This window comes from Typopeltis vanoorti, chromosome 17, assembly GCF_054136105.1.
Source record: "Typopeltis vanoorti isolate ZY-2024b chromosome 17, IOZ_Tvanoo_1.0, whole genome shotgun sequence".
Classification (NCBI taxonomy): domain Eukaryota; kingdom Metazoa; phylum Arthropoda; class Arachnida; order Uropygi; family Thelyphonidae; genus Typopeltis; species Typopeltis vanoorti.
Window position 1 is genome coordinate 114584669 of NC_143565.1, and position 25249 is coordinate 114609917.

Genomic DNA, 25249 nt, shown 5'->3' on the forward strand with positions numbered 1-25249 from the left:
TGGCAGAGATGCAGTCGAGTGATTAAGGTCAGTGGAATATAAATTGAGGTGCTCACGTGGATGGATATTCGAACGAACGTACGCGTGTGTGTGTGTGTGTTAATGGACACGACAACCGACAATAATAAGTAACTTACATGATCGAATTATTGATCAGAAAAACGATTGTTCAGACACTTACCTCCCAGTCCGGAGAACTTCGGATTATCCTTGTATCCTCTGCGTCTACTGCCATCTTCTCCTCTCCTTGGGTAGCCTTCCTAAAAATATTAAAAAACTTTCAACGCTTCGATTATAAGAAATTAAATAAATTTGCTCAAATATAGTATCACCTCATCCCACTCCAAGAAATCCCATTACTTTTAACACCACCATTTTGTTATCGTCCACAATCCACTTTAATGGAGAATCAGACAACCAATTCTTCACTGTCTGCATTTCCGTGAAATCTTTACGACATTTCATACTGGGAAATGATCAAGGGAAAGATAGACCAAACCGGTATCGACAACTTCATTCTTTATGTGAAAATAGTGTCAAGTATACATGACCATTATGAATTTATAGATAACTTTCACAATCCCATCTTCTCAGTGCTGCTGTCGTAAACAAATTCTTGGAGAGAGCTCAGCATTTTTCGAATAGATATTTACAATAAAAAGAAAGACTCTAGAAGTGTATTATGTCGATTTTAAAATGTCGCCGATTCCAAACATTTTGAATATAAACTGCGGCTTTTCTGCTTCAAATCTTTCTTAGATTGTACGTGGCATCCGACTTGGCCTTCGTGAATACAAATAACACTCAGTAATATCCTCTTCTCGTTCATATCGAAACTTATTCGCAGCCTTCAAATATGTGCTTTGCCAGGATGACACACCACGCTCTGACGTCGCAGTAACCATAGAAACGCCAACAATATATTCTCTGTCTGAAAACAAACAAGTAACCTTTTGTTTATCAGCAACACTTTGCCCTATCGACAAGACACTTCATGTATGAGCAGCCTCTTAAACTATCCCAGACATGAAGAGGATAATTTACACAGCGAATGCTTTAAGACGTCTTAATCACGAGCAAACTTCTCTCGCTCCAGAGAGGGGCCATTCGAGTATTGAAGATGCTCACTGTTGTGATGAACGCATCCTTCAAATTTCGTCTTGATGAGGAAACTCTTGGGTGGTAAATAATCCGGATGTGACGTCACATGTGAATTAGCGCTGTAAAAGCCGATGAACAACAAAAAAGGTACTGAAATATTAGCACAGTTCCTGTTAAATTATTACAGGCGATGATGATGCTTACACAAGGCCTATTAATAACCCAATCTGCACAAACGAAATCATCATATGCAGAAATAGGAAATTATATAAAACACTTACTTTTCATGTTTTCTTCCGTTTTCAAGATGCAATAATATTCCTGTTATACATTTAAATACGAATATTTCGATGCTAAACACACACAGCTACTACCTTTCCGGAATACCTCCAGTGGAAATGGCGAAAAACTTGGAACTCTCCCACGGTCATGATATTGCTTGATGACGTCAGTGTCGGAGCTTAAAAAAAACAAAAAAAAAAAAACGACGCAACACTCGCCTAGATCCCTACTTTAGGTGTCAGCAAGCACTAAATGTTTCTACTATTTGAACACACTTCGTCCTTTGGGATTTTGTTTATTTTAGTTTGCGTGCGAATGTGTGTGTGTGTGAGAGAGAGAGAGAGAGATGGAAGGAAGGAAATTGGTTTAAGGAGGTTACAGTCCGGAAATCCCCCTGGCGGGAAATGAAAATATGATTCATAGGATACAAAAGGTCCCCCAATGTAACGCTTTATGTTAATAAAAGATTAAAGCTAAAAAAAAACATCATTATGTATAGATATTTTAGTACAACTAATGAAATATCTTATGAACTATTTTCTAAAGGTCAAAAAAAATAATACTTTTAAAAATATTGATAATTTCCGAGATTAATTAGCATATAACGATACACTATTTCGTTTTTTATTTTATATATAATGTAGCTTCTACTATAGTAGTTTTTAAATTTAACTGTGTTTTTACTTAGTTTAATTAGAATATACCCATGATAGTCCTTATAAGGACTGGCTTAAAGGGGCGAAGCAAGAATGCTTTTTATCTTCCCCATTATCTGTAGAGGACAGTGTATGGATAAGGTGTTATTGAGCTATTAAAGCTCTGATCATGGCAGGAGCGTAACAGCGATAGCCGAGCCTCAGTTAAAACTTCATTGGCTACAGCATTCGCATCCATTACCCTCCCATGGTGGAATCCATTCTCTTCTCCCACACCTATACCTATGATAGTTCTTAAAAGAACTGGGCGATGGACTGAGTCCTTGACTCTTTATTCCGTCATCTGAATGAAGACAATCTGTGTGGATGGGGTGTTATTGAGCTAAAAGCTCTAGTCATAGCTGGGTAACGGCAATAGCCGAGCCGCAGTTAAAACTTCATTGGCTACAGCCATTCGTTATCCTGGAAGTCCTAAAAAGGACTCTCTACCGTCAAGCAACCTGTGACTATGCCCATGATAAAGTAGAATTAAAGAAGTTCATATCTTCATATACAAATAATAAAAGGTGTATGAACTTAGTTAACAAAGCACTTTCTACATCAGAGTTTAATACCATGCTACAGTACTGTATATGGAAAATATGATTTCTGCATTAATTTAGCGGGTATTTTAGATTCTAATGAGACCAATAAAAATACCTGATCTGGACAGTGATTCTTCCCATAATGCATAGCAGTATATATGTCAGAAAGGAAGTGGGCTTTGCATTATGGGATACAAAGGCAATTGATATGAAGTCTTGTTAACGTCTTTTGTATACAAGTAGCCTAGTCGCGAAGATGCTTCACGCGGAAACTGGATACACTCGGATAAAGGATTAAACAATTTAGAATTTCGTGTCAAGCATAAGCAGTAGTGTGGCTGTCTGTGATTTCATATTAACTCTTTTTAGGAGCATTTTTTTAATTGTCTAAGTACAAAATATTTACATTTGGTCTTTCTGATTTTCACCAGTGTTAGATAGCGAGCAAAATTTTGGATGATCTTCCGTTTTATTTTAATAAATGATATTCTGATATTGATGCCTATAAAATGTTGCCTTTCCATAATGCTACGCTACTAAAACAAATAGTTGTGGGTTCGAATCTAGCTGCTAACGCAGAGCAGTTTTTGCTAGGCTTTTTTACAGCCGATTTAGCACACAGGCTAATAGAAGTTATCTCTCGGAAATTGGAATTCGCACTATTTGAAAGAATAGCAATTACGGTTTGATCAAGAGATGGCAGTTCTACTCTTTCTCTCTCGATGGCTATGGATGGATGAATACGATGCCTACTCATTTCTAAATTCACTCTTCGCAGAAGGCAGCGAAGTTGGATTTATTTATTCGTGACATCCTTTGATCTTATGAGGAAGAATTCGATGATTTGTTGCCAATATATTGTATCATTTTTATAGAAAGAAGATGTAAAACATTTTATTGGATAGAAGTAGATACATTGATGGGTCTGTAAAAGTATTAGCATTACTTTTCAGTCCATTCTTTTTTTTTCTTTGTTTCACGATAAAGTGAAAACTGAAGGGAGGTAAGAAAGGTTTCCCGGATGATTAATGTAAATATATAATTCCGTTTTTAAAAATGGAAGATAGTAATAGTGAGTGGAGACTCATTTGAGAAGAGTGTCCCTCTTCTAACTTCCCTCTTTTTGAAATTGAGTATTCTTCTTCCAACATCCCAAATAAAATCTTTATATTACTGCCTGTAATGAGACAAGTACCACTAAAAATACGTCTACATGCCAAAAGGTCAAGGTGCAGTAATACACTCCCACCCCCAGTACGCATTTATTGGTTTCTAAAATAAGATTGAATGAGTAACCCAGAAAGCGATGTTGGAAAGAATCCAGTGTCGAAGCAGCTGGATTGATGACGTCATCAAGTAGTTTTTCATTCCAGTCCGAAAAAGCAACATTAATTTCGGCCCATTCGGTTCCTGACATAGTGAAAAAAGAATTTTAACGTCATTAATCTCAATTATGAAAGGAAAGGTTAGTGAGACGACACCCACCTCGACTTGGAGGGTTAGGAGTGATGACGCACAAAAAAAAAAAAAAAAAAAGTTTGGATCCCTTCCTAACTCGGAATGAATCTAAGAGACTGATGAAACAAATATTAGCAGGCGGAGTTAATAGCTTAAGACACTGACAACAGAATGAATTATAGTATACACTAGTCGAGCGTAAATGGATCCCCGTAATCGAGCTGATTTTGCAAAGTTTTTGCAGCGACCAGTCTCAGCACATATCAGCGTCAATAGTTTAATATTTTGATTTAAATATTTATTTCTATAAAAATATCAAGTTTTAAAATCAGAACATGATTAACCGAAAATGCACGCTTTATAGAAACAATGTAAACAAACATTAAAAAAAAAATCTTGATATTCTTTGAGATTAAACGATCGTATATAAAAAATAAAATGGTGTACTGACTTTTTAGCATTTTCTGAAAAAAAAATTAATTTCATCAATTAAACTTTGAAAAACAAAATAGACTTCAAAAATATTTATTAATTTATATATATTAAAGTGATCAATCTCTGCTTAGCCAAGGAGTCATAGAACGTAAACATTCAAAGCATATATCAGGGGCGTCCTTCTCCAAGAAAGGTTAGCTACAGGTGAAAACATTTGATTTACGAGTAAAAATATAGCAGTTAAATAATGCAGGGAGATATTTAGTGGCTTTAAGCCTCAATGATGGCTTTCGTTAGGCCATAAAGAGTTTACAAAATAGGTTATGTAAGAAAGGGCATTTAGTTCAACGTTTATTGATACACTCATTAAAACTATTTAAAAAATGATACACAACTATAGAAAATAATCGATGGATGTTCAGTAATTAAGGTTTGAAGAAAAGAAAAAAATAGACATTCCAGCTACGAAGCGGCATTACACAAACCATTACCGTATCATTAGCACAGAAACAAAAATCTTTCCCAATGACGTCACCGGAGACTTAAGTTATTAAATTAAAATTAAATCGATAGCAGATCTTTATAGAAAATAAATATTTACCTCTTTTTTTAAAAAAAAAATACTTGTTTGAAGTAGTTAGCCCTCGGAGTTCAACTATTTGCAACTATATCCTTTAATTCACTTCTTCACAATGCAATCTTCCCAATAAAAAAACAGACATGCGCACAACACTCATGCAATCTTTTCAACATTTCTGTGGATTCCCCAAATAGCATTATCGAAGTCTTAGCAAATATACTTTACACACATACATGTAACACACACACACAGTTGTTGCTTACCTTAACAAGATTCCGATTTGATAGCATACGGAAGAGTGGGGGCGGGTAGGGGGGGGGCAGCGTTTCTAACTGAAACAACCTGGCTTTGTCAGCTAGGCGGTGTGTGTGTACGTTGCACTGGCGGCATATCCTGAGTCATAAAAGACCTTGATCAGAAAGACTTGTATAAAAAGTGTACTTGTGCATGCACCCATACATAAAGTTCGTATTAGTTGTCAAGATAGTTAAATGACGCAGAGAAAAATGCTCTACACGTCGGATGTTTCACAACTAATAGCATTTTCAGTAAGGAAAAATTAGCAAATACGTAATTTAACATTAACATAAGTTATGGTCGTGATAATTTTCAGGTTATCTTCTTGAAGGTGCGTACCAAGAAAAAAAAAAAGGGGGGTTTGGGGTTGTTTTTGGAATCAATATTACGTGTTAATTTGAGCACACACACACACACACACATATATATTTCTTTATTGAAATATGGAATCGAAAATGGATTATGTTGAGACATTTTCTTGTTTCGAAATCTGCAAATGTACGTGAAAAATTTCCTCGACTTTGCATGTTGCGCTGCTTCTCATCTAATAATTGAAATAATCAGTTTAAAGTAAGCTTAACTTTATTAAAACTCTTACAAAATTATTTTAAATATTTTATTCATCTAGCCTTAAAGTATTCCAGAATTATTAACACCAATGTATCGGATCTAACATATACCAGTAATACTAGAGTATAATCAATGGCTCATAACAAAAGGTATCGTATCGACGATTCCATTTGGTTGGAAAGACGAGTTTTAATCTCGCCTTGGACACGAAGAACCTTCATCAGAACATTTCAGCTGAAGGTAGCCGAAATGTTCTGAGTTAGCCAGTCTTATACAGAGGTGGAGGCATATTTCTGTTTTATGTGAATCCTACTCTTAAGTACACCCTCTGTCCAAAAAGAAACCTAACTTTTCAAAAATAGAAGAAACTAGTGGCGCCACCTTGTATCGTTTTATTGTCGAAAGCAGCAACCATCATTAGTATTGCGTCAACTGTTTGTGATGTGTTTTATTAGAAGCCGAGTTATAGTGCCAAGACTGACAGTGTGTTTTGACGAACGGTCGGAAAATGAGTTTCGAACACAGAGCTGCAATTGACTTTTTTGTTAATTTTGGTAAACGTTTTATCGAAACGCATCAAATGCTTCAAAAACAATACGGTGATGAATGCTTATCCGGTATTCAAGTTTACGAGTGGTTTAAGCGATTTCAAAGTGGTCGTGAGACGCTTGAGGACGACGAAAACCAGGGCCGTCTAAAAACTGGACTGAGAGAAGTTAAAATCCAAAAAGTGTGCGATTTCATCAAAGGAAACCCGAAATCGTTTGTGAGATTGATTGAAGATGAATTGGGGATTCCAAATTCAACTGAGCACAACATTTTGACTGAGAGTTTGGGCCTTCGTAAATTGAATTAGCGATTTGTTCCCCACAAGTGGACCGACGATCAAAAATGTTTCGAATTGAACACTGCAAGGACCTCATTAAAACAGCTCGTAACGAATCAAACGTCCTTGAAACGATCGTTACTCATACTGAAAACACCAGGTTTCGTTACTTTTGACGAAACCTAGTGTTTTCAGTATGAGTCCGAAACAAAGCGCCAGAGTGGAGACCACGCGAAGAGGGACATCCGAAAAAAAGTCGCTTGGAGAAGTCAAAAGTAAAGACAATGCTGATTTGTTCCTACGATTCCAAGGGCATTATCCACAAAGAATTCGTTCCACCTGGCCAAACGGCCAATGATGAGTTTTGAAGCGATTGATAGCGAGAATTCGTCGCGTACGGCATGAATATCGTGACTAACCACCGTTCGTCAAAAACACACCGTCACTTTTGGCACAACTCAGCTTCTAATGAAACAAATGCCATAAACAGTTGACACAATACTAATGAAGGTTGCCGCTTTCGACAACAAAAAGATACAACAGGTGGAGCCAATAGTTTTTCTATTTTCGAAAAGTTCGGTTTCTTTTTTGGATAGAGGGTGTACATAAGTGGAATGTAAATTATAACAGTTTTATCAAAATGTCTCACAATGAGTGTGGAAAAATGCTGTGTGGCCTCCAAAAATAGAAAAACTTTTACAGCTGGTCAAGATGTTTTCGTAAGCATAGAAAAGGCAGGTGCATTAATTTGTGATATTTTTTCATCATGAAGTGCAATCTTCATACCACTCAAAGTGTTCAGTTCGATGATATAAACCCGGTTTAAAGTGGAATGACATAAAACAAGCCATCAGGTGCATTCATCAATCCCGCTTCCAAATCATAGACCGCACATTGTTTTAATTGCCGACATTCATCCTACAGAATATGTGAACTTTTGATGTGAATGGTGGAGGCCTTCAGGGCTGCAGAATATCTCGTGCATCTTAAGAATATTTGAACTGTTTTACTATTTCGTTAACGAACACTACTGATATTTTTTCTTTTATTCTATTACTATTAAAAGGAATTAGTTTAAATAGCCCTTTTCGGTAATTCGTTAGAATCTGCAGATAATCCATCCACGTGGATAGGATGAGCCTACAGCAGCATGCCTTTCTCAACATCGTGACCCTTCCATCAATCGTGTACGTTAATCGGAACAGGCAACTTTTCGGGCGTTTTCCTCCTGTCGCAGCAGAAAGTGCAGCTGACAAAAGTGGTCAGTGTTTTCAATTCCTTTATCATGTCTGTTCCAAGTTATGATTTTTACCCTCAGACTAATGTTTTCGGTCACATGCTTCTCTGGTTGTTTTGTTGATCGGTTATTTTTAGAAGCTACTAGTAGTTTGGCGTCTCTAATTAACACTATGTTCACGTTGATTAAATAGCAGAATTTTATGAGTTCTTTCAAGAATTTTTTCCTAGTTCAGGAAATCCAAAACGGAAATTTATTCATTTAAATTTCGGTTAATAATATTTCAATTTTTTAAAATGAAAATTCAGTATTTTCTTTTCTTATTTTTAATAAAACGGATCTCTATTCATTAGAGCCTTCGTAACTCAGTGTATAGACGGACCCATTTGGTCGGAAAGACCTGGGTTCGACCCGTCCATGGCGTGAAGAACTTTTATCTGGTCTCATACGGGGGTAGAGGATTTTTACCACCGGAAACGGGTTTTTCTTCCCTCAGAACAGGCAAACCGGGCCCGTGAAAACTCACACACACGGATTTACAGCCATAAATACTTACGACCCAACCATAGGCCTGATTCGTCAGCAATAGCAGGTTCCAAGCCCGTATAAAATGGGTAAAAACAATGGTGAACCTGTAAAAATCTCATCAGAAACACTTGGCAAGAACAAAGTTACCAAGAGTCGGGCACGACTGAAGGGTTAAATCAATCTCTAGCCCGTAGTCCCTGCCTCCACCATTGAAAAATCCATCATTAAAGAACTCCAAGAGATAATCTTAAAAAATGAAATAAGCGGTGGCATAGATATTAAAAACAAATCGCATTTAGCAATAGGGACTTGATTCCACGAAACAGCTAAAGGAGCCTTTTTTGAAAACTGCTTAGTTTTCACTTCCGAACAATGCACCTGCCGGTAACGAGCCACTTCAACCAAGACACGTGTATGAAGAACTAATATTTTTTGCGCGTGTAACGTGGCACAATTTTGTGCCCGATTATCTGCCTCTCACCTTATGCATTGTGTGACCGTATCACAGGCTTCTAAAAATACCCCCCACCTCTTTGATGACGTTAATGAATCACGTGACACGCTAGCTGTCACGCGCCCACAGGTGAGCGCAGTCAGAAAGACAAATGTCCCGGTGCATTATGGGAAAGACATAGGAGAAAGGCGGCGTGCGATGCATAGTAATAGAGACGGCAGTGTATCGGCTCACCAAGTCAGGCGAAGGAAGAAATCAAGGTGTCGCTACGGCTAAGAAGCTTCGGAATTTAACGATCTCTTGAGAGGCGAAAGATATTTCGAAGATCACAACTAATTGGGTCATTAGTGATCTTGAAATAGAATCATCGACCAACGTTAACTGTCCTTTGAAACCTCTAACGGTAATGAACGCACGTCGCGCGAGGAAATGTATCTGTTCAAAAAAAACACGGGACATGCGGTTCTTAGATGCGATTATTTAGATCTTAGTGATGTTTAGATAAGCTCCAAATCATGGTCAAAAGTAGTAAACACACCTTCTTCAAAACCGACTCTTCTGTTGCCATAGGAACAAGTTAGAAACGTGCAATGGTATCTTGTCGATTCTACCCACGCTAATAGTGAGAATTACATTAGCGCCATCTACATTTCCCTAGCATGTTACCAAATGAAATATTTTGAGAAATTTCCCTGTTAGTTGCAAAAAAAAAAAAAAGTGGATTCGCCTAAGACATAGATGGGGGTGATCAGGCAGTTGAACGGTAGGTGAAAGAAAGCGTTTTAATTAAACGTTGTATTACAATGCATACTTTGTTTTAAAAAATATAAGAAACGAACAAGGGGTGCTCTTTATGGATAAAAAATTAATAATATCTTTGAGTAATTAATTTAATATTATCCATAATCGATTTTCAGGATTTATTTCATGAATTCGTCTACAATATAGACATCAAATTCCCAATACTTTCGATCTTAAACCTTTGTTCTTCGTAATTTGTGCATTGTGTCCTCTGATCTGATCTGATTGGTGTGCCTCCAGTTTTTTTTTTCTTTTCTCCTCCTCTTGGTTGTCGGTTTGTCATTCCTGTTATCATTTAGTTGTGCGAAATGGTCTACCAATCTTTTTTGCTTTTATAACTTTAAATATTTTAATTTATATATATATATATATTGGAACCTCGTAATACCAAATATGATTTTGCACTATGTTGCATTTTTTTTAATTTCTTCAAGCAAACGAAAAAAAAAAAAAAAAAAAACAATTCGAAGTTTGATTAATCGTCTTACGACTCGGTCCCCCCCTCCAAAAAAAAAAAAAAAAAAAACGAACGGACAGAACCATTCTTTCATTATCTAAATTAGAGAATTAGATAAAAATAATACAGATTAACTAGAATTTCACTTATAAATTGTATAATTGCCTTTTAATTTGGTAATGACAAAGTGGTTAATCCTGTCTTCTTTTTACGCTATTTTTGTCACCTTTTTTTTTTTTTTTTTTTTAAGAATAGAGGGAATAAACTAGGCTTTTCAAAAGGTACGGGAGGTGCCAAATGAATTGTGTGAACAATATTTCTCGCTAATCATGTTATATATATGAGAGAGGTCCATCATCTCTTACACACACATTTTTATTAATAATACAGAACAGAATTAGTAAAGTTGATACACCTTAATAAAGCATTTTTTTTTTTTTAAGAGTGTGGAAATTTTCTTTCATAGTGTCTTTTAGCGTTATCGACTGCATGTCAGAAATTATCTTTAAGTTACTTTTGTTGCTCAAGACTGGGTTTGATTTCACGCAAAAGGTGCGAAACTTAATGTATATAGCTATTTATCAGAAGTACACTTTCTATTTTGGTGAATGAAAAAATGGGTTTTCTGATTAGGAAAAAAAAAAAAAGCATACTACTTAACTGATTGAGGGACATCCAAGATTCTTCCAGTCATCATCTATCCATGGACAAAAAATTTTTCTCCTGGCACTTTCTCGAAACTTTCAAAACTTGTTCTTTCGAACAAGTGGACTATGGTCAGAGAAAACTATTATTTACAGTGAGGGGAAGGGGGGGGGGTCCATCCAGAATAAAATAAATAAAAAAAAATTTTCTAGCCCTATCGACTAAAGTTGAATTAACAAATTTCAGACAAATGATTTCAACGCATACAGAAACCAGCCCAAGAACATACACAGCACACAATCATTCACCTAATGACTTCTTTTGGCAGTTCATTAATCCTAACCAGTCTCTTCCTGCTCGAGGAATTCAAAATATAATTTGTTTGCTTCAGGATGTGATGAACAGTGTGTGTGTGTATTCTGCTCTTTTCGAGGATTAGTAGTGGTTTATGATTCCAAATTGCGGCTTAAATAGTCCAGAATATTTAAAAACACGGTGATTGGTAAGTTTCCTGTTAAGAAAACTACGGCGGTACAGCGATGATCCCTGCATACAAGGTATGACTTAATCTGTAAGAAACATTGCTTGCTAAGTTAAAAAAAAAAGTCTGGGCGGATTTTCCATGTCCATTACCTTAGGGCTGATCCACACCACTCAACCGTAAGAATAGTCGAATTTAAGACACTTCAAGCATGAAGGGAACAGCTCGAGTTCGGGATCTACTTGACGATCATGCCAGGAATACAAGATTCAAGAACTGCGGAACGTTTCAGATGGCTATTTAGTCATCTAAGAGGTCACCCTAAATTATATTGCACTGTTTCGGGTCTCTGATTCCCTTCCTAGCTAAAATTTATGAATCTTGGTCGTCTCCTTATTAAAAGTAAATTTATTTATAGTTGCGAAAATTTGACTTGAATATTTCCAAATCATTTTCATTGTTAATAAAAGCAAGTTTTTTTTTAATCACGAGTTTGAGAACGAAGTAACGTTATGAATTCTTTTATATGGTTTACCAAAAAAAAATTAATTTTTGATAAAATAACTATGTAACATATTAAAAAAAAAACTTCAATAATTCCTTTAACATTTTTATCTATTACAATTATTAGATATAGACGTGGAAACAAGTATAGTGGACGAGATGATTATTGTTATTGCAGATAAATTATGTAATTTTATTATTATGTTTAGATTCAACAATTTTTGAATTCTAAAGATTTACAATGCACACACTTTTCCACCTAACATGGATTTAGAGATATCCTCTGCCGTCTTAAATATCAAATTTCAGACTCTGATTGGCTCCCCATTAACGTGCTACATCATCATGCACATTATAGAAGGATAGAGTTTAGTGTATTTTAGCTGTTGCGAGACTTAGTTTTAGTAAGCCTGTTTATTTAATGGGTTACGGCGCTAGCTGGCAAATGATGTCTGATTTATAAAATGCTGTTGAAAACATAACCGTAGGTTTGCATAGTCATCACTGGCAGAGTAGAGATTTGCCAGGTAAAAACGGAACACAATATGAATATAAAGTTTAGGATTACCCTGAAAATCAAACTTTGAACAGCTAAGTTTTATGCAGTATCCATTACCAACAGACATCGATACAATAATTCTCCATTTTAAATCATTGCCGGAGCAGTCAGTTGGAAGGGATAGTTTAGTTGACTTTGGAGAAAGAATAATTCAAATCGAGTGTATTAACGTACTTACTCCCTTCCAACTAGTAGTATCGGTATAAGATTGAAGGGAAATCGAGAGAGAATGCGTGGCGCGTGTGGAGGGAGATCAAGACAATTTTTTTTCTACTTTCAGTGTTAATAAGTATCGAAGAATTAGCCTAACCAGTAAAACAAATCAGCCCAACTGCAGCGCTCCTAGCGGGGTTGCTACGAGTTTCTGTTGCAATATGGCAGTTTAACTGACGCCAGTGCAACACACGTCTTTATCCTGCACACACAGCGTAAACGAAACAGGAGGTACCAGAGGCCAATCAGTTTTGCCAAAGAACTCATGCTTGAGATGCGGAGCTGTAGGCGTCTGAAATGATGTTCGTGACGAATGATAAAGTGCAAATGTGCACGTGCGTCAGAGCTCTCTCACACACAAGCACTCGAGTATGTGCTCGAGAGAAAATAAGATTTTAATCCCCGAAGACGATTACGCGTGTCTGTTTCTTTCTTTCTCTCTCTCTGCAGGCGAATGCCTTAATGGGAGGGAAGGTGTGCTTGATTTATAGAAAGAATCAGCGATTTGCTTGCTTCACTGCTGCTGCTACGCCCATTCTAATAATTGTGCATGTTACACGAACGTGCCACCTGCACTAAGTGAACGTAATTGGATAAGTAGTGATGCCCACTTCGGTGACGGAGCGACAAGCAAATGGATCCATGGATCGTTAAAGACAGGAATATGCTCGAAATCCCAATGACTAAAAATAGACACATTTGAGGCATCGCCTTTAATTCTCTGTTCTCTCTCGTAACCGCCACAAAGAAAACTTTCTGGAGGAAGTCCTTTTCCCCTTCTCATAAATAGAATCGGTGAAAATAAGTTTGATTGACTTTCAGAAGGCTTATTTCAATAGCTCCTAAATCACACTACTTCAAATCCATGTTAATCATACTGACCAACATGTTTCATTTATGAAATGATTCTGTGTGTCAATAACAGCGTTTATTTCTCCTACAAATTTTTATGTGTTCTGTTTCTTTTAATATATACAGATGTATATCAAGCTAAATATAGACATAAGAAAATCATGACTCTTGGTGTCAAGGGCATTTCTAAGATGTTTACAATGATTACCAAATTGGAATGAACATCACGTAGACGTTGTCCAGAATTATTAAAACACTGGACTTTCATATCGCACAACATTGAACTCCAGTGAACTGTGCCCAGTGTCGATGGCATGAGAAGTAAGGCCTGAACCTTCAGAGTCAAAATCTTATATACACCCTCTGTCCAGAAAGAAACCGAACTTTTCGAAAATAGAAGAGACTAGTCGCGCCACCTGTTGTGTCTTTTTGCCTGTTGATATAGGCAACCTTCATTAGTGTTGTGTCAACTGTTTATTGGATTTGTTTCATTAGAAGCAGAATTATAGTGCCAACAGTGACAGTGTGTTTTGATGAACGGTCGGAAAATGAGTTTCAAACAGAGAGCTGCGATTGATTTTTGTGTTAAACGTGTAAAAGTTTTACCGTAACTCATCAGATGCTTCAAAAAGCATACGGTGATGAATGCTTATCCCGTCCTAGAGTTTACGAGTGATTTAAGCGATTTCAAAGTGGTCGTGAGACGACGAAAATCCGGGCCGCCCAAAAACTGGACTGACCGAAGTTAGCATCCAAAAAAGTGCGTGATTTCATCAAAGAAAACTCGAAATCGCCTGTGAGTAATAGTATCAGAACGGCCAGTCTGTCGCAAGTAGCAAAGATGACAAAAACAGGGTATTTGAGAAACACCAAGCAAGGATAAAGGTGATAGTGTATCTTTGATTGGTGGTAAGAAAGATAACTTTCAGGCTGGTTTGAAGATGGTGTACAAATTATATCCGTGAAGGATCCCTGCTTGTTCAGATGTTCCTGAAGTAGGGTATGGTGATCCTTTTTAACATCAGATTGCTTTCCTGTTCTCCAGAGAAAAGTGCTTGGAATCAGAGCACAGCCAAAGCGAGTAAGACTAACAAAGACAGTGCATTATGTGTATAAACTGCGTGTTCTTCTAGTTTGATGTAAAACCTTGCTACTTCCTCATCAGACTAACTTGCCTCGACTGAAAAGCCCTTATAAATGTCCAATAAGCTTCGAGCACATTTTTGGCATAAAATTAGAGATAAAAAAAAATATCAGGTCTGTGCAATACAGAATCATACACATACCGACCACTGAAATACCTGGTCACGTGCGTCACTAGATGTTCTAGGGACTATTTAAGAATGCTCCTGGTCAGTAATCATCAATAGCGTTAATCACAATGGGAAAAGCAAAGGATCTTTCGGTGTTGGATAAAGGGCTTATTTTGGGTGTCCATCTGGCTGGAGCCACGATTTTGGAAACAACAAAGCTGACAGGTTTCTCAAAAGGAGGATATTACGAGTATCAGTGGAAAAATAACCAACATTGCTTGTCTAAGAGGCGAAACTGCGGTCCTAAGAGGAACGAGATCAGCGTCGTCTGAGAAGGCTTGTACGCACAAACAGAACTTCCCGCGTGCAGCAGTTGACGAAGCATTTTAATGAAGGCTGTTCCCGACCCATATCTCACCGAACAATGCGCAGAGAATTGAAGATGATCGGTATTGGTAGTCGCATGCCTCTACGGTAAAATAAAAGTCTAATTGCCAGCCTAACTGGCTCAGCGGTTAGCGTATTCGCTCTCCAGGCAAAAGGCCGCGGATTCGAATCCCGCCGTGGGCATAGATGTTTGTGATTGTCTGTGGAAATACTAGTGGTGGTCGACGGTAGATGGCGTTGGTGTAGTTGCGGTCAGTTGGTGGAGAGAGAGGTAGAGCAGGTACCCTCCCTCGATGAATCTGTAGACTCCCTGGAGGTGTCAAATAATAATAATTCAGTGCCGGCATGTGTAGAATGACGAGAATTGGTTATAGTATGGTTTCGCTTATTGCAATGTTAATGTCACGTATGTTGCAATATTTATTTTTAAATGGAAATGTGTACGGAACCGATGGGACCTGGTAGATCCTGTTTAACATGGATGCCCGTTATAAAATAATAATAAATTTTAAAACCTCTAAACTGCCCCACAGGTGGAGAAATCGACGAGCCAGGATAGACTATCCTAGCAATTACTGACTAGGAAAACCAATCCCATGTAAAATGGGATAATGGCGATGACAAAGTCAGATACGATTATTTGAAGAATATATGGAAAGCATTGTAACCACTGTGATATCCTCTTTGAGCACGATTTTATAACCGTTCTGCGTTTAGTAAATGAAGCAGAATAAAAATAGCCTTGGCTGGAAATTTATAAAACATGGGCAATTTAAGTGATGTTATGTATGACGTCGTATCATTAGGATTTACATTAGCGTTTGTGTATAATGAGCAGCAACTGAGAAACCGCTAAAAGGATACGAAGGAAACGGATAATGCACGGTTGTTTGCAGCTCTCAACGACAGTGTTTTCTAGACTATAAATAGAATGAAAACATCTAGAAATAGACTCAAGCTGACAGGTTTGTTGTATATAAGAAAAGTTGATTAACAGCAAATCCTGCTACAATCTCAACAAAGAATGCTTTTTAAAAGGACAGACAAGAAAATAATTCTTACTGGATACGAGATTATTCTGCTAGATTTGGTGCACAATTGGTTTAAGTCGGCTGTACACAACTAAAAGGAGTCATTTTTTCTTTTTTGTTCATTCATTTCTTATATCTGTAATGCGTAGCAAGTAGAGGGTAAAGCTCAGCGCGTGGTACCCATGCATATCTAGGGATGGCTAACTAGCTGCAAATGGAAGTTCCGGAAGGCGATGTTAATGAGCTTCTTCAATCTCACACTACGGAACTTTCACCCGATGATCTCCTTGAATTAGAAGAACAAGAAAGAAACGAAAAGGACAAAGAAGATAACGAATATGAAACTCAATCTCGATTTTTCACTTAAAAAAAAAGGCATAGAAGAAGCATTTAAACTTCTCGAAAAAGCTCAAGCAATTTTCGAATCACAAGACTCAGACTTTGAACGATTTAGTAAATTTTCCGGCTAAATGAATAAAGCTTCTGCTTGCTATTGAGCTATTTTAAACGAAAAGAAGCGAAAGTCAACGAAGCAGACACTCGAGTCCTTCTTTGGAAAAAAAAAAAAAAAAGATGCATGGAAGTTTCCTAATATATCCCCTACTACCTCGACGGCTGCCGATTCACCCGGTGATATAGAAATCAGCTACTTTTTTTTTTTTTAAAGAATCTTTTTGAATTGAATTTTTTTTAAATGTGTAAATCTTTAGCCAGTAAAGTCTTTTCATTTAATATTCATTTCCTTCTTCCATACGAAGGTAACTCTCGCTAATAGCATTATTTCTAAGGCAAATAAACTTCCGCTTTACGAACGGTTGTCAGGAACCAATTTATTCCTAAAGGCGGGAACTATCTGTATATACAAATTAATTATTTAAGTCAGCAAACTCCATGTAGATGTGACAAGTAGGAAAATGATTTCCAGGTAATAAACTTCGGGAAAAGCTGTCTAAAAGATTAGGAATTGAGTAGAACGGTTATTTAAGCAATCGCAAACCTGACTGGAAGGTGCATCACACCTGCAACCAGCTGACGATGAGGGCTACTTTAGGATCAATATCACAATAATTGAGTAGCCAACCGCTTTACCGATTAATAATAACGCAGCCTCTGTCATTGTGTGTGTACACACACACACACACACACAATTAAAAAAAGTTAGGAATGATTAGCTGATTTATAAAGTACTATCTCCCACAAAGGGGATAGACAAAAACCATCGGATCTGTTTAAGTTAGGAGAATGAAGTAGAGTTTCACATGTTTCTTTATAAAGGGGTTCCATGAGGAACCGACATTTGTGAAGGACTCTTGTCTTTTTCCAGTGGAATCCATGTCTGGTTAAGATGGCATGTTCTGCAGGCCCAGACTGTTCAGGTTCAATGTACTGAATATAAGACTGGTGTTCTTCTAGCCGAATAAAGGCAGATCTTCCTGTTTGTCCGAAATAAGATAATCCAAAAGAGCAAGGAATATGGTAGACACCTGGATGACTCAGATGTGGAAGCTTGTCCTTAGGAGAAGTGAGAAAGGTGGAGATTTTTCTGAATGGTCGAAAGGCAACAAAAATATTCAGTGGTTTTAAAACTTTTGCTATACGTTCACTAATGTCTTGCACATAAGGGATAGGAATACGCGTTATTTATTCTGTATTTGAAGAGGAAGACATATCAAAACTACTGAAAGCTCTTTTGATGAAATAATTCTTATATCCATTAGATAAAAAGAGGAAATAATATATTGCAATTCTTTCTGTATAAATCGTCTGAAGAACAAAAGAAGTGGGCCCGATGAACCAGTGTTTTAATAGTTCCTGCCTTTTGACTGGGATGGTGATGAGATTCAGCATGGATGTAATGGCCTGTGGGAGTCTTCTTTCTATAGACTGAGAAATGTAGGTTACCATCTGGTTGGCGAAGAATTAAAAGATCTAAAAAGGCCAACTGCTTAGTTCATGAATTTCATATACTTGTATATGAAAACAAAACGTAGTTTGATCATAAAGGTAAGCTCTGGGTAAGAATATGGTTAGCCCAGTCTTGAAACCGATATTGAGAATCTAGGGGGGGGGGGAATAATCCTACTCAGAATGGAGAAAGATATACATGGATACCTTATAAGGTTGTGAACATATAAACATGTCGACAATTTTCACGATCTATCTAATGCTTAACTGACCCTGTAATGACGAATTGTGATTTAATTCTTGTTTGGGACAAGGCGACCAATAAGTAACCGGACACGCGTCTGAGTTTGAATTCTTGATAACTCAATCTACAAGAAAACTCGTATCACAAAGTCGGACACTCCTAAACTAAATATTTCCCCAATGGCTAGTAACCGTTTCAAAAGAAAACAAAGAAACCTGCACTGGTAGGTGATCAGATAATATTTCAATAAGGATGACTTATGCCATGTAGGTGGCCTGAACAGCAATCGGATACGTTCCGAACGTAATGAACCCAAAAGAAGCTTTCTGGTAAATGTCAACAAAGATTGAACCACAGGCATGCATAACTAACGAAGAAATTTGCCCGTAAAAGTTTTAAGGTGAAAAAAGTCAACGGCTCACTGAGTACCGTAACATTAATTAATATTTCCATATGACAGCACTCGCTTTCCTAATCACGCCAGAGTCCCAGTTGTCGCTAATCTGTTTCTCTGCACGGGAATTTCGACAACGAGGTCCGTTACTAAATCATTTAACAGTCCATGGCGCCCTCTATGGTGGTGTTTATTTTAAAGTCAAAATTTCAATACGCATCGCAGCAACGAACGTTAAGCTCCTAAACATTACGGTTGCAACTTACCAACCGAAATAGAAACACCAGGGAACGCCGCGTTCCCGGAGGACGAGCGCAAAGTCGGACAAGAATTTAATGGAATACGTTATGAGCAAACGAAACAGAATTATTTATTAGCGAAAGAAGTCACTTGGATGAAATTTCTTTAATAAAGCTCTGGGAAAAGAGATTACGAGTAGCAAAATCTGGGGAAACTCGAATAAAAATTGAACTTTCGTGTGTTCAACTCTGGCTAAATGCAAGAATTAAGGAGATTTGATGCATTTTTAAATTTTCTGCGTTCCCCAACCTAATTATAGAGCTAATATGGGAAACAAAATGGATGAGCGGAGCCAAAGAGGCTTATCTCGGAATAACAAATTCGGAGCCCGCTTTGTTGTTGTTGTTGTTTTAAACGAGTTCATTAAATAAACTCAGCGCGCGCGCTTGACTTCAGTATTGTTTTTTTTTTCTTTTCCCGTAGAAAGATCTCAAAAATGATTGCGTGGAATACAAATTAAAACCAAAAACAGTAAGTAATTGGAAACCTTAACGAAAGAAGAAAAATTGGGAAGTGTAATATTCAAAATAAACTTATGGGATTCTAGTGATTATGTTCAAACTCTAAGATAAACAATAATATTATTTATTACTAGATGGGAACGTTGCATATCTTCGCATTTCATGAAAGAAATTTAGGTTGCAAGTGAATAAATAAATAACCGGAAGTGTATGACAGGAAATGCTAATACGTATTACACCCATTAACATTTCCATTTTCGAAATCGAAGTTAAGACTATCGGCAAGCAAACCCATTTTGAAATAAGACTGATTTAAGATTCTACATTTTTCTTTACACACGATTCAAATATAATGGATATTACTTAATTGTATGACGACAATTTGTAATGTCAAATGTGTTTACATGTACACTCAGCAGCCAAAACATAACCACGTATCTTGTAGCGGTTGGGCCTCCTTTGACAGAAGCAATCGCTTGTACCCGTCTTGATGTTGACTCAAGGAAGGTGTCCTGAAGTAGTGTGGACCAAACTTACTGGAAGAGTCCAGCTCCATCGGGCCACATCATTGCCATGTCGGGAAACATCTGGTCCAAAACAATCCCCAGGTAATCAAGGTGTACGAGGTCATTCAATGGTGATGTCCACGAGAACAATCCCCATACCAGGATACTGTCACCAGCAGCCTGTTTCCTGCGCGAATCGTGCAATCTGATTAGCCGGAAACAAGCTGAGGTGGTCGTAATGTTTTGGCTTATTAGTGCGTGTTTGTATATATATCTACTCTATAATATAAAATGATAAGCTTTTTTGTAACGTTTTTGTGTCATTTTTTGTCAAGTTATTTGAAACGTTTTGAAACTCAGAGGCTACTCTGAGTGTCGAGTCTTCAAAATTCGAGTCATCTGAATTCAAAGAGAACCGGCCTACCAGTCCGGAACTCAGAGGGTTGGGCGCCGTATGCGCCAGGGGGGCGGGTCCCTCCCCCCTTTCGAGTTTTCAAAATTCGAGTAATCAGAATTCAAGGAGAACCGGCCTACTAGTCCGGAACTCGGGGGATTGGGTGCCGTAGGGGCCTTTTCGAGTCTTCAAAAAAATCACGTCATCAGAATTCAAGGAGAACCGGCCTACCCGTCCGGAACTCGGGCACCATAGGCGTTAGGAGGGGGGGGGGGGGAGGATCCCCTAGTGTGTGTGTATATATATTAAAAAAATAGTACATCGAAACTTTGCTGAACTCTGTCTTAGTAACAAAAACATCATCTATTGTCCTTGACCATATGTCTAGAGGGTTCCCAACATAATGATTGCGGGAGGGACGAGACTTTTTTTTTTCTTTTCACTTTGTCATCTCATCACAGATTATAATCCATTTTCTGAGTCTTCTTGTGCACGTCGTACCTATCCCGCCAGTGAAGCCTTAGGACGTCGAAATAAGGAGCTAAATAAAATCAGTATTAGATTACAACATTCGAAAGTTGGTATTAGATCAACACAATGAAAATGAATGGCCTGGTTGGGCGAGTCGTCAGCGTATCCGCTCTCCAGCCAAAAGGCTACGGGTTCGAGTCCGGCCTTGGGCATGGATGCCGAAGACCGGAAATTGTCTGTGGAAATACTAGTGGTGGTGGTCGGCGGTAGATGGCGTTGGTGTAGTTGCGGTCAGTTGATGATTGAATGGTGAAGACAGTTGTAGAGCAGGTGCCCTCCCTCGATGAGTACTTGGACTCCGTGGAGGTGTCAAATAATAATTATTATTATTATGCAAGGCAACTAAAGAGCAGTGTGTTAGTTGCGAGTGTTCTCCCATCAAAATTTTCAGTTCTGTAAGAGGAAAAAAAATCCTAGTTTCCGAAGAATGGAATCCTCAAGCTACTCCGCGTCAGAACGGATTATCCAACTTCAAGTTGAAAAGACAAACATTCCTTTACTTAAGTAATTCGAGAAAACAGAATCGATTTTTATTTATCAAATGGGGATCTTTCCAGATAACATTTCATTCTCTCTCTCCAAAACTGCACGTTTACCTAATTATGAACTAATAATGAACTCAACACTACCAGCAGTGTAATATTTTCAATCAAGGCTCAAAACCCCAAAACAAACATTTCCTAGGGTCATTGGCCGCATATTGGCTCAGTAAATTACCTTTATTCCCCACTTGTCACACCAACTGCCTCATTCAGATAAGATCGTACCCATTTAAGGTTATATGTACCATCCATGTTGTATGGCTCGGTGTGTAACTTCCATATCTTGCGTCACGGTGAAGCCCATCCATTAATATGTCCCTATCGGAACATGTCAAATGTCCCCGGAATGTAACTTCCCCAACACACTTCACAGAAGCGAATAACTTTAACGATAATGTTCTACTGCTTCGCTTAATATGTTTCATGTTCGTATCTAAATGACACCCCATGTTTATGTCGGTAGAGACAAATATCACCAAAATTCTTTTAATATTTTAAACATTCATTTCTTAACTCACTTGATTTTCGTCCTCATTTCGTAAAAATGGCGATTCTACCGGAGACCTGATATGAATAATAAAGCACCGTTAGCTCTCCCATGAAAATGACCATCAATATTTTATAATGATGCATAAGATATGAGTAAAGAGAAAAATGCCAAGTACGCTCCAACATTGATAATCCAATATAGTAGTAGCGGCTCCTTTCAGAATGCTGAATAAAAAAAAAATAAAAAATAAATGGATTAGAGCAAAAATGGAACACGTATATATTTCATCCATGAATCAGATTAAATATTTCCTAAATTTATGGATGGATAATAATTTTGACTCACGAGGCCGATCAACTTAGATACATAATCCATTTTTACCAATGCAAAATCATGCATAGCTAATAATAGTTCCAATTCATGTTTTCTATTTGTACGAAGCAGAAATTAAGGGCATGAAATAAAATTAACTAATAGCAGTTTTAAAGGAACAGTTTTGTGATAAGAACATTGGCCAGTTTTCACATATGGAAGTGAGACCTGGGTATTCAAGAAGAGAATAAGACAATAAATAGTGGCCTTGGAAATGTAGTGCTATAGAAGAACCCTGAAAATCTCATGAACAGAGCATGTGACAAATGCAGAGGTACTACAGAGAATGAAAACGCAAAAATCTTTATTGCAGAAAATGATGCAGAGAAAGATGAGACTGGCAGGACATGTATTGAGGGAATCAACAAGACAGAGAATACTAACAGCTTTAGAAGGAAAGTTTATGGGAAGAGGATCAAAAGGTAAAAAAGAAAAAAAGACATGGTTTGATCATATACGATCATGTGACTATACTGATACTAAAGTCAAAAAGAACTATACCCTCAACGAAGAAGAATAGCAGTTTTAATCTATTTTACTTACAAGGAAACTCAAATCACTTTAAAAACTTGCTTACAAAAATCTAAAGGGTGTATTAATTATATTTTATTATAAACTCTTAATTCTTAAAGAAATGGAAAAAAAAAACATTTTTTATTGTTATAACAATATATTTCACTAAGTTTATATTAATTTTAGTTCTCTTTAAAATGTATATTTTTATATCTAAGCAAGAATAACTTAATAGTTGATTCTTCAACAAGAATTTAAGATGTTAAAACAGAATAACCGAGTAGCTATTCAGTACTCGACTAATACGTTTGTATTAAATATAGTCCGAATTTTAAAAAATAAAAATAAAATAAAATTTATAATCGCAATTTTTTTCTACATTGCTGTCTATATTAGAAGTCAAGAAAAGATCATTTGGGAGGTCATGTATTGATTAAATCAACAATATCCCCTAGCGGATATTTTCCCAAACAATACCAATCAACCGAAACAGAAATTATTTGCTATTAAATTATTGGGAACAACAAAAAAAAAAAAAAAAAAAATCTAAGTTTTCACTAACCATGACAATTAACTTGTCTACGTACATACGATCTTTTCAGGTAGGAGTTCGTTAACCTTTTCATTATAACCTGTACAAGTCATCCGCACCAGAACTTTTTTTTAATCTTCGCTGTGAAAATAATTAACTGCCGTCCAATTAATAAAAGCAAATGTATGTCTGCAAAGCAGAGATAAAATTCAACTTCAAACAGTACATGGAATCGCTCTCTGCTGTCAGTTGCATACAATTTATAGCCCCCAGTACACCCTAAAGTGTGAGAATGATGTCCATCACCTGTCTTTGTCATCAGATAAGCCGCACTAGTAATGTCGCTCTAATTGAAAAATATATCGATTCATTCCAACCTGACTGAAGGCCCACGCATGCGTAGACTACTTTTATGAGGGAAATTAACTACAGCTACCAAAAGCAGCTCTAAGAGGAAGGAGTAATCTACAATTGCTTTATGAAGAAGAAATACAAGTTTCAGTATATGGCGTGGAAAATTATAAAAAATAAACTTCACGCTAAAAAATTACGAAAAGCTCAAGCTAATGATTTCTACAAGCATAAACTTAGGGGATGGAACAATAAGTCACGCACTCTACGGAAAATTTCTAGTAAATTAGCTCAAGTTTTCTGTCACTAATATATTATTTAATGGTGCAGCATGGAAAATAAAAGAATACTAGCAAGCAAATAATTACAAAATGTCCATGGACGATGGACATTTTGTAAAGGGGGATTTATTTCTTTATTCCCAGAATAGTCAGTGCTCAGAAGAATATGAACACATTTCCGACTTCAATAAATATCATCAGATTCCACTTCGATCAGATATTGGGGCACACTTCAATAAAGTGACTTGCACCCATTTAACTGAACCCCGTACGATTTTATGGGACGGGAAGGGAGTAGATATAAGTGACACTAATATGATAATCAAGAAACGATCCGACTGAAATAGTGAACCTCGCAGTTAAGCTGGCGAATCCTTAACTGCGATTGGTTCACTTAACATACATCGCAATAATGTTCCCAGTTTATTGGTCTCAACAGAGAATATCAGGAACTGATAATGCCTCAGTTAGAATATCATTCTCACTGTGGTAAGACACTGATGGCACTATTGACGAATTATAAATGGCCCTCGTATAATAAAATAGTTCAGTTTGTTTGTCAACTAAGACGGATGTGGTGACATGCATTCTTATTTCCATAGCAACAGTGGTCCCGCTTGTGGAAGTAATCGGAGCATGTTTCGGTTGTTGTTAGTAAAATACAGTCCAGATTTTATTGTTATTCATTTATATTTTAGGTTTGCTAACTAACTAAATGAAGTATTTAAATACTTTGTGTTATGCTTCCACACCCTCTGTCCAAAAAGAAACCGAACTTTTCGACAATAGAATAAACTAGTGGCGCCACTTTGTATCTTTTTTTTTTGTCGAAAGTGGCAACCTTCATTAGTGTTGTGTCAACTGTTTATGACACTTGTTTCATTAGAAGCAGAGTTATAGTGGCAAGAGTGACAGTGTGTTTTGACGAACGGTCGGTCGTCACGATATTCATACCATACGCGACGAATTCTCAGTGTCCATCGCTTCAAAACTTTGAGATAAAACTCACCACTGACTTTTTGGCCAGGTGGAACGAATTCTTTGGGGATAATGCCCTTGGAATCGTAGAAACAAATTAGCATTGTCTTCGCTTTTGACTTCTCCAAGTGACTTTTTTTCGGATGCCTCTCTTCTGGTGGTCTCCACTCAGCACTTTGGCGCTTTGTTTCGGGCTCATACTCAAAACACCACGTTTCGTCACCAGTGATGATCGTTTCAAGGAAGTTTCCTGAAATTTTTTGG

The 25249-nt window shown here is 37.2% G+C and overlaps 1 protein-coding gene across 9 annotated transcripts in view; it reads right to left on the reverse strand.

Moving 5' to 3' along the window:
• rdgA (retinal degeneration A) overlaps nucleotides 1–25249 on the reverse strand; it is a 168662-nt gene that overhangs the window by 100840 nt on the left and 42573 nt on the right. For 6 of the 9 annotated variants that reach the window (XM_090407092.1, XM_090407090.1, XM_090407089.1 and 3 more), the window contains exon 2: nucleotides 182–260. In XM_090407092.1, coding sequence (XP_090263218.1) covers nucleotides 182–260 — 79 coding nt within the window. Of the gene's footprint in view, nucleotides 1–181; nucleotides 261–360; nucleotides 768–1382; nucleotides 1508–21986; nucleotides 22135–25249 lie in introns of those variants that run through there. The other 3 variants (XM_090407093.1, XM_090407095.1, XM_090407097.1) reach the window with 3 other exon arrangements.